We start from the raw sequence: 14240 nt of genomic DNA, 5'->3' as shown, positions 1-14240 counted from the left end.
TAACACAGGGGTAAAATACTTATGCCCCCTGTATTTAAGGAAGAACGCTTATTTATTTACGATACATTCTTCAATCACAAAGAAAATTGTGACGAAAATTAAGGCATTAAAGATCAATTGTCAAAATATGATTTTATATTCCTCTCTTTAGTCAACTTTAGCATGGGGTCAAATACTTATTCTTCCCACTGTGTGTGTGTGTGTGTGTGTGTGTGTGTGTGTGTGTGTGTGTGTGTGTGTGTGTGTGCGCGCGCATGTGTGCCTGTATGTATATGTTTTTTTCTTGTATTTTCACGATGGGTTGTAAATAAAATACCTATAGATATCTCAGCATGTTGGGTAGATTAAAGAGAGAACTAGAAAAAAACTACAACTCCCATCACTGGACGGTAATCACTGTTTATTGTCCTGATGTGTCTTTTGAATTGATTGCTACACTCATTGTTTGTATGCCCAGAGGATGGCCGTCTGACCGAAAGCTAGGCTATTAAACTTGCAAAAGCAGTGTGCAGACTTTTTATTTTGAGATTATAAATTGTTTCGTATTCCAAAGCATTACATATCAATTAATTAGACAAATCTGGAGAATAAGTTCTACTAATGAGTGTATTTAATTAATGAGATGATTTCAGACTCACTGTGTGCAACATTGCTCATCTGGATTGTGTGCATGTGTGTGTCACTCATACACTTTTTCTTCACCATGAAGAGGATGGCAGGGATCAGTAGAAGTAGATGCAATGATGGGAGCCATTGATGCTGAAAAAGCAACAGGGAATTACAAGAGAAAACAACAAACAAGCAAGCAAACAAACATATACACAAACAAACAAATAATACTCAAGTGCTGGATGTTTACCTCTTATGATGACGGTCAGTGGTGCTGTCTGTGTTGACTTGAAGGTGCGGCTGGACACAGTGACCTCATAGACACAGCTGTAGTTGCCCTGGTGGGAGTAGTCTGCCTCAGGAATGTAGAAGGAGGCTGAGTGGTTGATGGCGAGCTGAGTCCTGGTGCTGTTAGACCCATCAAAGATGAGGTGGAAGGAGCTTCCTTGGTGCTGTGGCTCAGAAGAGCAGATGAGGGAGAGGCTGTGGCCCCTGGTCACCTCTGGCCCCTGAGACCCCCAGAACAGCCCTCCATCTGGGGCACTGAGAGAGATGTTGGGCTGCACAAGCACCACTGGGGAAGGAGACAGGATTTATCAGTGGAGGATTAATATGAGATGACACGTGACTAAGAGCTGGAATGGCTCTTTATAGAAGTCTATGGTGCCTCAACTTTCTTAATGAGCTCAAAATTGTAATTATTGAACAGAATCCTATAATTCTAAACAAGATCATATCCATATATTCATCCAGATGCTTCAAAACGTTACTTAACAGAAATGTCCAAATATGATATTGCATTACCTATTACAGAGAGGCTGACACAGTATTAGCTTTGGGGGAAGGGAAATTACACCTGTATTATAACAGAGGGGCTATAAGTAGCGTCACACCGGTGTGTTTGGAATGTTGGAAAATTAACATTCTAAAGAATATCTGGGTTCATTGAATTCTACATAGAATTTTAGAACGTTGAATTGTTGCGGAATGGAATCTTGTGTTAGAATGTTCAAAACCCACCCTTTTAAAGGTTAAAAAGAAGTGACTACATTGGTAATACAGTAATGTCCCTTTATCATTCAGCTTGTTTCCAGTTTTACACGACTGATATCAGTTTTGATCTGTGTCCTTTTTGTTATCAAGGTGTGTTACACTTCTCATCCACTCACCTACAGTGATACTGATGGAGCGGCTCCTGTAGTACCTATAGCAGGGGCCACATGTGTAGCTGCCTGTGTCAGAGGCACCCCCAATAGGATGAGTAAAGGTCACCTTGCTCCAGTAGGGATGGGACTGCACGGAAGCACCATTTCTGTATAAGCAGACCTCACTTTCATAAATCCCACCACAACGGAACTGAACAGTTTCTCCAGGTGAGACAACTGAATATGAGGAGATGAGTCGTATGAAATGACCTGGAGGATAAAGTAATTTAAGACCTTTAATGAAATACAGTGCCTATCAAAAGTGTTCACCCCCTTGGATATTTCCCCCTTTTGCATTCATAAATGAAATCTGAAATCAATCTATTTTGGTCTTTTTTTTTTTTTGTTTTGTTTTTTTTTACAATAATTCACAAATATCCTCTCTTTAATGTCAATGTGAAGGCACATTTTTACAAAATAATGTTAATTAATCAAACGTATACTGTATAATGCAAAATGAGCGATTGCATTCATATTAAAAGTGACTGACCTAATCAACACAGTAGGCTATGAGTGGCCAAGCTGAAGGTGGCTGAATCAAACTCCAGACTTCAATCCTATCGACAATCTGTAGCCAAACATGAAAGGAACTGTTCTCAACTGATCCGCATCTAACTTGACAGAACTTGAGCATTTTTGCTTGAAAAATAAAGCAAAAGGGCAGCCTGATGTGCAAGCCTAATGGAGACATATCCACACAGACTCTCATATTTAGTTGCAGCCAAAGGCCATCTAAATGCTGACTTGAAGAGAGTGAATATTTATGCAACTGCTTATTTTTGCATTTTGCGTTTTATTAATTAGCATTTCTTATGAAACCTGCTTTGATATTTAAGAGGGGATTTTTGTAAATTATTGTAAAAAAAAAAAAAGGCCAAATTAAATTGATCAAGACTATTTATCAAAGCAGAAAAAGGGGAAATGTCCAAGGAGGTGAATACTTTTTATAGCCACTGTAAAGTTTTATGCATTACATGATAACTGTCAAGTTTATTTGAATGGAGAAACACTTCACTTACCAGCTACTGAAGTGACACAGAGACAAAACGCTACGAAGAGAAAATCAGATCAATATGCTTAATGACAGTAATGTAAATTGTGCTGACACCTTACTCTCAATCCAGCTACATATCACCTGTTCAGTTACATATCACCTTCATGAAAAAAGGACACATACAGTATCCTGAAAGGATCATGATCACTTGTATGAGCTGTCATAATTGCCACTTTGGTCAGTGTTGCAGCAAGGTGAAGTTACATCCGTGTTGGTAAAAGGCTATATCCTGTTAACACTGTTATGACAACTGACTGAATTGGCCTCAGCAAGTGTGTTTTTGCACATAATATTAGCTAAGTGAGGAGGGGGAAACCAACATTGTGACAGTGACAATGACATCACTGTTTTCTCTTCAACTCCTTTAAACGCGTATTTGTGTCTGATTTTCAAATGAAATGTGATATGTTTTGAAACATGCTAATACATTACGATTAGCACTCACAACTGCACAGGCCTGTCACGACAAGTGGCAGATAAAGATTAAGTCTGATTCCAATTTGTAATGACTTTGTCCATTTAAGTTCACATACGGTCGGTAACCCTTAAGCCTATCTCAACTGACATTATTGGTGTCATATGGCCATTCTGCATGATAAATTTGTGCTCTCTTATGTAGAAGTCTTAGATTGTGCAATGCAGTCTGGTTTGTGGTGATACACCCAGCTTCCTATTTGAGCTTTTCTGTTTTTCAGTAACAATTCACATTTTACTTCAATGTGTGTGATGCTGGGGTAGTACAGAGAGCAACGTGCCTGGATTACTTTTGCTGACCCCCTCTTGAAAACTGTGGAGCTATCCATTTATGTGTGTGTTGATGGGGGTAAGAGAGAGACTGAGGTCCTTATGACATTTCTTCACCGCTTATTGAAAACTGTACAGTTGTGGGTTGCTTTCATGTTTAGGTTGTGAATACAAACTAGGCCTATTTGGTCTATTTGTCAAACTATTTATTTTTTATTGAATCCATGTTAAACTCAAAGGGTAGGCATATTCCTTCTCCATATACAGTATTGTATGTGTTCTCTAAGGATAGAACATTGATCTCAACACTGCAGTCTTACAATTGAACATGTCTGGTTTATTGTCATCTGAACAGAGGCCTGTAGTGGAACTAAGGAGCTCTAAAACTCAGAAAAGTATCCCATAATTTTCCACCGCTGTTTTTAAAACACCAATATGTTCATATCACAAAAGAATTGCCGGTCAGATTAAGAAAAAAATATTCATTTTTACCTGAGACTAGAGTAAGAGCAGCCATCGGCATCTCTTTCCTTAACGAAAATTTCATCAAATGGACAGGTCTTCCTCTTTCTTAGTTCCTTATAACCTCTTTTCACCAGACCACAATCAAGTACGTTGTCATACACTAAATATATCCAACTAAACAGTTTATCCTACTAACAGTTCCCCCTCTGCTTGTTAGCCTACATTTCCCCGCTCCTTTCTCTTACAGTAAAGGACACTTCCGGGCAGACTTTAACTTGTTTTAACAAAGTTAACAATTTTACGAGAAAGGTCAAAGTAAATATCTTTACACTAAAATCAATACCAACTTTTTTTTGTTTGTTTTAATATAAGATTAAGCACTTGGTTAGATATGCGTTTTTGCAGTGTAGCATAGCACTCTAGCTTCAGTGCTCCATACAGCACAGGGGGTTAGGGGGAGAAGAAAGGCTGTGCTAGGCGCTAGGTTGTGCTGGACTACAGTGACCTCTGCTGGATGACAGTAGATGGTGCAATGGTACCATGACCCAGATTCATTTTCTGATTCTAAGAAAAATATCACATACTGATACTGTAATATGCCACTGCAACCTTATTCATAAAATGGAGGCATTCTCTACTTGCACCAGTGTTTCCCACAGTGCCTCCAGCCTATGTTGTCCAAATACAGAAATAAATAAATACAAATGTATGGAATCATTTCATAGCTTGACGAGCCATGATAGAACATCCTCCTCTGCAGGTACATGAATCCAAACATTAACAATCATGGAGTCCTTTCCAATAGCAGCGAGACAAAACACAGCTATGAAAGGTATCACAAAAGGGAAAGAAATACACAAATAAGAACTTAAATGATATAATAGTTTATTTAGCTTCACCAAAGGAATTGATACAGAAACTGTAAGTGATTGAAGAAAGCAGTAAAATCTAGACACAATATAATTTTATATACATTTTAATTCTTAACGATCAGAAAACAAATAAATCAAACTTTTAAAGATTGTTATACATGTAACTTTAAATGAGACGCACCGATAAAATTGCTGAGGTCAAGCATGTTGGACTTCATGCATGTATTTTGGCACTGTGTGAAGCTCAACATGCATTACTGTAAGACCGTAAGTGGCTACCTGAATAAGAAATCCAGTTTGACAAAGAATCACAGAGCAATAGGTTCAATAGGGTGGGTAGCAACCAGAATGTGGAAGGTGGTGATAAAAATGAGCAGGAAGGAGAGAAAGCACATGGTGGACCAAAGCAACGGTAGCCAGAGACGATCAAAACACAGAGAGGGCCAGTAGAGGACTACAAGTGAACAGAGTCTCAGGACCGGGATACGGACAGAACCGCTTTTAAATCCACACGCACCAGACAAGTCTCAGTTATAGCTTTGATAGACGTCATCCTCTTCAACAGTCGTTATCTGTAGCAGTTGGGCCATACGGCTCTTCAGTTTTCTTCCAGATCTCCATCCATGTCTTTACCGCAATCCCTCTGGTCAGCAGGCAAGGCTGCGTTCACATAGATGTTCTCATCTTCATCAGGTAACCCACCTGGTTCATGGGCAAATCCATATATGTTTGCAGAACCTATATGTTTGCAGAACCTGCTAAAATGGAGAATGGTTGACCACAATGCATTATTAGTGCTCAAGCGGAAAAACTGGTTTAGGATATTTCAGTCAATATTTGAATGGTTACATAAATTATAATGGTTTAGTATTTCAAAGACTCACCTTTGGAATTAAAATAAATAATACAGATAATCTCTAGGTATAGTGATGGGTATATGATGTGGGGCTATTTTAATTCCAAAGGCCAAGGGAACTTCAGGATGCATAGTATCCTGGATCCATGGAATAACTGACCTTTTAAAATAAAAATCTGCCTGACTCAATAACATCAGGTTCCAAAAGATGATGGAAAAGCACTCCGAGAGCGCAGCTACCTCCGCCTGCATTGTTAATGCCTTAATTCAAAATATGAGTAAAAATCAAACAGCTAAGGACACCAATTTTCTGTGTGATTGAAGAATGTATCATAAAAAAAAATAAATGTTCTTCCTTAAATGCTAGGGGTCATAAGTATTTGACCCCTGTGTTAAATTCCCATAGGAGCAGGATGGTTTTTTTTTAATATGTTTTTATTCTTAAAGGCCAGCTATTTCATGGATCCAGGATATTATGCATCCTGGTAAAGTTCCCTTGGCCTTTGGAATTAAAATACCCACATCATCACATACCCTTCACCATAGCTAGAGATTGGCATGGTGTTTTTTCCAGTTAGCCTATTAGCCTGTTTGATTTGCAATGAGCTTGATGTACAGTAATAACTTCACCAGCGGAATCGATACATAAACTAATGAAAGTGATTGAAAAATACAGTAAGGTTTCTGGATACAAGTTAAATGAATATAGATGTGAATCCTTAATAATCAGAAATGCAAAAAATGAAACCTTTAAAGATTATCATAACTTATGCATGTTGGCAGCTAGAAGACAGACAAAATCAATCTCAAAGAATCACAGACAGAGCAAGGTTTCAGTAGAGTGGATAACACAATCAGAATTGGGAAAAGGTTGGGATCAAAATTGTCACAAAAAGCATGTTGTGGACCAAAACAATGGCAGACCGAGACAATCAAAACACAGAGAGAACCAGAGGACGAGGAGGGCTGTAGTTATTCTACGTGGGCCACGTAGTTATTCTACATTCAGTCTTCCTCCAGGACACCGTAGCTATATATGTTCTCTACTTCCTCGTGTGTCTCACCAGCTCCATTGTGAAATCCATATCTGTTTGCAGAACCTGTTAAAATGGAGTGTGGAAGGCCACAACACATTGTTAATGCAAAAGCGGAAAAAATGGTTTAGGATATTTGTTATTTCAGAAGTTACATTAAAATCAGCTCAGGTGCTGGATGTTTACCTCTTACGATGACTGTCAGTGGTGCTGTCTGTCTTGACTTGAAGGTGCGGCTGGACACAGTGACCTCATAGACACAGCTGTAGTTGCCCTGGTGGGAGTAGTCTGCCTCAGGAATGTAGAAGGAGGCTGAGTGGTTGATGGCGAGCTGAGTCCTGGTGCTGTTAGACCCATCAAAGATGAGGTGGAAGGAGCCTCCTTGGTGCTGTGGCTCAGTAGAGCAGACGAGGGAGAGGCTGTGGCCCCTGGTCACCTCTGGCCCCTGAGGCCCCCGGAACAGCCCTCCATCTGGGGCACTGAGAGAGATGTTGGGCTGCACAAGGTCCACTGGGGAAGGAGGCAATTTATCAGTGGAGGATTAACATGAGATGACACGTCGTGACTTAAAGCTAGATTGGCTCTTCATAAAGGTCTACGGTGCCTTGACAACTTTCTTAATGAGCTAAAAATAAAGTGTAATTATTGAACAGAAGACTGTGATACTGGGATTACATTTAGAAAGGGAAACACTTAAAATATTGAATGTTATGGAATGGAATGTTAATGGTTTCATATTAAACAATATCCTAACTAAAGATCCTATCATTATAAACAAGAAGATATCCTTATATCCATCCAGACGCTTCAAAACATTACTTAACAACAATATGTCCAAATGTGAAATGGCATTACCTATTACAGAGAGGCTGATAGTATCACTTTGGGGGGAAGTGAAATGACGTCTGGAAACCCTTGTTTGATACTGGCAATAGAAAGCTCCTTCGTGGGTAAAGTCCACTTGAGGGATGGTGAAGAGGGCAGAGGTTCCCGTGTCTTCTACTGTCTCTGTAAATGACCCAGAGAGCTGCTGTAGGGTGAATGTACCACCCTGGTGCTGTGTGGAGATGGAGCATCTCATCTGGGCAGACTGACCCCAAGGAACCTCTCTGCTGGTTTCCAGTGAAAGACTTGGCTTCTGTAGTACAACTGGTGCAAAACAATCAGTACAGAGCAAATGGAAATACAAACTGAAATATCACAGCAGGATTTCACATCTTGTGACAAATGTAGTTAACAGAGGGGTTATACAGTAGGTAGCCATTTAGAAGTGAAGATATTCTTTAATAATGCTGCTTTATCATTTAGCTTGTTCCCAGCTTTACACAGCTCATATCAGTATCAATCTGTTTTTCAAGGTGAACCATCTGAATTCACATTCACTCACCTACAGTGATATCAATGGCGCTGCTCTTGCTATAGCTGCTCTTGTAGAAGCTATAGCAGGGGCCACATGTGTAGCTGCCTGTGTCAGAGACATCCACAATAGAACGAGTGAAGGTCACACTGATATAGTAGTAACTGTACTGTCTCATGATGGAAGAACCATTTCTGTTTAAACAAACATAGCTGTATTGGTCATGAATCCCGCCACACATGATACGAACAGTTTCTCCAGGTGAGACAGCTGATAATTCGGAGATGAGCTGGATGTCGGCTCTGGAATACTGACCTGGAGGAGACAGCAATTTAAGACCTTTAATGAAAGACAGTGCCTATAATACAATACAATATATAAAAAGTATTTAACCTCTTAAATATTTCCCCTGTATCTGCAATCATAAATGGCAAATGTATTACTTCTTGTGGCCTCCATCTTAACAATGAGTACAAATAGCAATGCAGATTACAGATTAAAAATAACTCTCAAGTTTATTTGAATGGACAAACACTTCACTTACCAGCTACTGAAGTGACACCGAGACAAAACACTATGAAGAGAGAATAAAATAGTTTATGTGTGTGTGTGTGTGTGTGTGTGTGTGTGTGTGTGTGTGTGTGTGTGTGTGTGTGTGTGTGTGTGTGTGTGTGTGTTGTGTGTGTGTGTGTGTGTGTGTGTGTGTGTGTGTATTTTTAAGTCAGTAAAATATAGTAAAATCCTAAAAATATATATATTTTTGCTTTCGTGTTTTTCTAAACAAGATAATACTCCACTTGAGTGCATTGATAATTTGGTGATAAGAATAGGCCTAGTGATTTTATTTACTGAAGAAGAAGAGTTTTTGTGCTTCCCTAAAATGATTGTCCACCCTGGTGCATTGGGAAATGTGACCCTTTAAGAAAAGGTAATCCTCAGCGCAACAGTTTCCTTTCTCCTCTCAGTGGTGAGAAATTCCCCTGCTTAGGTTAGCGAGTAGTTGAAGTTCTTACTAACCGATTTTCTTTGTATAAGTATGCTTACTTGCTCTGCACAAGCTTAAAGGAACCGTATGTAAGAAATATATTTCAATTAATCATAAAATGGCCCTGATATGTCACTAGACATTAATAAATCATGCTCATTTCAAATGCTTATACAGTACAGTATCACTGACAACATAGTTCGGCCAGGATATTATCATTTAACCCTCCTGTTGTGTTACGGTCAAATCTGTCCGATTTTGCACATTTTGTCTCTGAAAAGTATAGTTAACTTAATCTGATTGTCATGAGATTTCATGACTTTGTTCACATAGGGCATCTGAACACACAAAATTATTTTTGATAACTTTGATGCAATTTTGTGTGTTTTATTCAACTTGTGTACACCTGTGGTGTTCCCGGTCAAAAATGACCGGTCATTAGAAATGAATGGGTGTGACTACAAAAAGTGTATAAAATTGAGTTGAGTGACTTGCCAATTCATATGAACAGTTTCTGTCCTACACCCACACATGCATGTGTTGCTGGGCACACACAAAAAGTGCTATTTAGTAGCTTTTGGCGTATATTTTGGAATATAAAACACATTTTTAGTTTTACTTTATATCAAATATAGTGGTAAAAAATATTAGCCCCCATGATGGGATGGTCGATAATATTACTGCCCATGTGATTTGTTTGCTATCAAAACACACCTAATTAACCAATCAGCTTTCAAACCACTCCTGTACAGTCAATTGACTTCATAACAATACCCGAGCATTCAATCAGCATAAAAGGACTCCAAGAAACAAGGCACAAGGCATTTGTACACATTATCGAGGGACTACTCTTACTGACCATGTCAAAGACAAAGGAAATCAGTCTTGAGCTCAGAAAGAAGATAGTGGAGGATCATAAGGGGGAAGGTTATATTGCCATTTCCAAGAATTTCACAGTGTCTAACTGCTGTGCGTTGCATTATTGCCAAGTACAAGGAGGCAAATTCTACAAAACAAACCTGGGTGTGGTTGTAAGCACAAGATTTCAAGAACTCTGGAGAGGAAAATAGTCAGAGATGTCAGCAAGAAGGCCGGACATCTGCCAGGATGATTGTTGCTGACCTGGCCTGATCTGGACTTGATATTTCAAGGAACAAAGTTGGGCCATCGTCTCAGAAGAACCCCTTTACTCAAGAGTGGCACATCACAACCTTGAATTTCCCCTTGGGGATCTATAATGTATCGGTAGCACTTTATAATAACCATCCGTTATAAATGGTTAATTGATGCTTTATTTTGCAAATATAATTTAACATTTAATAACTTAATAATCATAAATTAATCATTTGTAGATAACAATTAATGATTACTAAACATATAACTTACACATACTTTATTATCAGCTTATGAAAAAAGAAACAATTTACTTATATGTAACATACTAAAAGATATCTGTTTAGTGATAACTTGATTTCAGTTTATTTTATATTAGTAAGCTACATTATCATTGCAAATATCGTATTATTAATAATTATATATTGAGTTATTGTTAATGATTATAATGTTGATTGTAGGCCTTTACATAGCCATACACAACATCTATGCATATTACATAGGTCGATTAACTATTGAACTATAAATGATGTTCTATGGATTAACAGCTAGTTAGAAAAACAATTACAATATCTGTTTTTCAGATGGCTATGCAACTAATTGAAATAAAAAAAAATAAAGAAGCTTATGAAATAGTTGCGGAGGAGAAGACTGATTTAGAAAGATTAAATGCAACTGGCTTGAAAAGGAAACAGGTGCGTGTTTGGGATGCTCGGTGTGATGCACGAAAGATGTCGTCTGTTCTAGTGGCAAAAAGGACAAGACAAGCTGGTACCTCTCATCGTCCACAATATTAGAACTGGGACCTTAGTTTTAAGTGATGAATGGCGGTGAGCCTATCGTCAGCTACTGCCTGCACTTGGGTAGGAGTAGGCCTATGTGAACCTGACACAGTCAAGCATTCGTCAATGCAGATAGGCTACTACAGGTTGCCACACAGCACATCGAGAGGGCCTGGTTGAGTTAGTCTACAAGGAGAACATCTCATGACGCAGGGGGAATCGGACAGCTGACTTGCTAAAGATCACCTTAATTGAGTGGAATGATCGCAATGGTCCACTCTGGGTCGCCTACTCCACGATATTGCCAAGAAATGTAAAAAGAAATGGTTCATTTTGATGTAGGGCGGCTAATGTTTTCCATGATCAAATTGTCATGATCATTTTGTTTTGTCAACTTTCAAAACTGTTTTGGTGAAACTTCAAATAAACATTATGTTCATTCATAGATGGTTTTCTCTCCAGTTATTGATTGACATTTTTAGATAATTTACAAATTGTTTATTAACATGTAAAAGACTGAGATGCAACTTTATAATAGTCATCCAAAAAAGGTTTGACGCTGTCATTTCCCATCCTTTAGGCTAATGATACTGACATGGTAACACTTTATAATAACTACACACAATTCATAATTTATTAAGCATTTGTTTACCTATTAGTTAATGGTTTGTTCATCATTAGTAATTTATTGTTCATGTATAATTCATCATCAGTAAAGCATTTGTTCACAAAGTTATGAATGGTTTGTTCATAGTAAATAAAAACAATGTTTGTAAATACATGGCTTATACCTTATAAATAATGAAACAACCATTTATAAATGAAATCATTTCCCTATTAAGAACCAGTTACAAACTATTAGTAAATGTTTTGATCATCATTTGTAAAGTATTACTCCTATGTTAATTCTCATACTGTAATTCATGATTAACTCAGGAGTTAAAAGTGGTTAGTAAATTATATTTGTGAGCTCATCTAAAGTGAGGACTGAATATGCCTTGCTACACATTTACAAATTAGTTATAAAGGTTACATTTGCATTTATTCATTTAGCAGACACTTTCATCCAAAGAGACACTATCAATGAAAGTAAAGAGCAAGGCCACAATAGTGGCACCTGGGGATTGAACCCCCAACTATCTGGCTTACAGCATGCTAGCCCAGTGCCTTATCCACTACACTACCTCTGGCCACTGCTATTTTAACTAGAAATTTACAAATATAAATTGGACGCGCGTGTTTACTTTGAACAAACATCTATAATTGTGTATACGCATGATTTACAGATGAGAGTTAAGGTAGGAATTATGCTTTGAAATTAAGAACACACCATTTAATAACATGCTTAACAGTGTGTAGTAGACACTCTTGCATAGTTTTACTTCAGTATACAGTACGTCGGTCAATTACTTGTATACTATAACTCTCTAACTATTGTATCAATGCGCTGCTTAGTGCTACATCAAATGTAGTCATACGCATAACAGGAAAGTAGTTCTTTTAAAACAAGTAAAACTAGATCCCATCCAATTCTACATAGTAGCACAGGTGGTGTAGTGGTTAAGGAGCAGGGCTAACATTCTGTAGCCTGTTCAGTTGAGGGTTCGATTCCCAGCTGGTGCAGTTATGTTTAATTTAATTGACGTGTATGTTTCTCTGGATAAAATTGTCAGTTTAATGAATGAATGTGAATGTAGTATTTACAACTCATTTGCAAATGTGTAGCAAGGCATAAATAGTCCTCACTTTAGATGAGGTCACAAAATATCATTAACTAACCACTTGTAACTCCTGAGTTAATCATGAATTACAGTATTAGGAAGTGGTTTATAAAACATGTATTCACATCCTTACTAATCATTAGTGCATACAGTATGTAACAACTGTTAAATAATGATATAGTACTTCATTAAAAAAAAGGTTATTGCATGATCTATTAAGTATTAGCAACAATTTAAACATATCTTAGAAATAGGCTTATTCACTATGAACAAACCAATAATAACTTTGTGCACAAATGCTTAACTGATGATAAATTATGCATGAACAATGAATTACTAATGATGAACAAACCATTAACTAATAGTTAACAAATGCTTAATAGATGATGAATTGTGTGTAGTTATTATAAAGTGTTACCACATTTTAATTGTTTATCTATAACTGTTAATCAATAGAACATCATTTATAGTTCAATAGTTAATCAATCTATGCAATATGTATAGGCGTTGTGGATATGGCTATGTAAAGGCCTACAATCAACATTATAATCATTAATAATAACTCAATATGGCATTATTAATAATACAATATTTTGCAATAATAATGTAGTTTATTGATATAAAATAAATTGAAATCAAGTTATCACTAAACAGATATTTTTCCGTATGTTATATAGGCTATATATAAATTGTTTCTTTTTTCATAAGCTGATAACAACGTATTTGTAAGTTATGCGTTTAGTAATCATTGATTGTTATCTACAAATGATTAATTTATGATTATTAAGTTATTAAATGTTTAATTATAGTTGCAAAATAAAGCATCAATTAACCATTTATAACGGATGGTTATTATAAAGTGCTACCGAAAATTTTGAAGTATAATGCAGAAATGGGCTCTTAGACTAGATTTAAGTCGTCGCAGGGTCTTCCAACAAGACAATTGCCCAAAGCATACATCAAAATTGGTCCAACAGTTGCTCAAGGATACCAAAACCAAGGTCCTGGAGTGGCCCACACAGAGCCCAGACCTCAATCCAATTGAGAATCTGTGTTGGGTGCTCAAAGTGAATGTCCATGTTCGGACACTATGCAGCTGGAACAATTCGCAATGAAAGAATGGGTCAAAATACCTCAGGAGACCTGTGCCAGCTTATTAAAGAACTACTCAAGAGAGTTTTGTCAGTTGTGACTCAGAAAAGGCACACTATTAACTATTTATGGCCATTCTTTACAAATAAAATCATACCGGTCAGTTTTGACCGGGAAACAAAAAGTATGATTTTGTGCAACTGTGAAAAAATTGAAATGGTTTCAAAACAAAGATCATTTTAAAACTTGGACATAATGTACTCTGTGATATAATAAACCAATATTTGTATCTGAGTTTATTAGAGCCAAAATAATGCATATTGTTAGCCTGATAGCATAATTGCCTAAGTC

The 14240-nt window shown here is 37.3% G+C and overlaps 1 protein-coding gene across 1 annotated transcript in view; it reads right to left on the bottom strand.

Annotated features, from left to right (window-relative positions):
• The window catches only part of LOC134074654 (uncharacterized), a 33832-nt gene that overhangs the window by 10684 nt on the left and 8908 nt on the right, over window positions 1-14240 (bottom strand). The window contains exons 2-6 of the mRNA XM_062530463.1: window positions 8741-8770; window positions 8227-8511; window positions 7695-7988; window positions 7026-7349; window positions 6870-6905 (exon numbers count right to left, since the gene is read on the bottom strand). Coding sequence (XP_062386447.1) covers window positions 6870-6905; window positions 7026-7349; window positions 7695-7988; window positions 8227-8511; window positions 8741-8770 — 969 coding nt within the window. The remainder of the gene's footprint in view (window positions 1-6869; window positions 6906-7025; window positions 7350-7694; window positions 7989-8226; window positions 8512-8740; window positions 8771-14240) is intronic.

Source organism: Sardina pilchardus, unplaced genomic scaffold, assembly GCF_963854185.1.
Source record: "Sardina pilchardus unplaced genomic scaffold, fSarPil1.1 HAP1_SCAFFOLD_144, whole genome shotgun sequence".
Taxonomy (NCBI): domain Eukaryota; kingdom Metazoa; phylum Chordata; class Actinopteri; order Clupeiformes; family Clupeidae; genus Sardina; species Sardina pilchardus.
The sequence above is the reverse complement of the archived record's forward strand: the minus strand, read 5'-3'. Positions and strand labels throughout refer to the sequence as shown.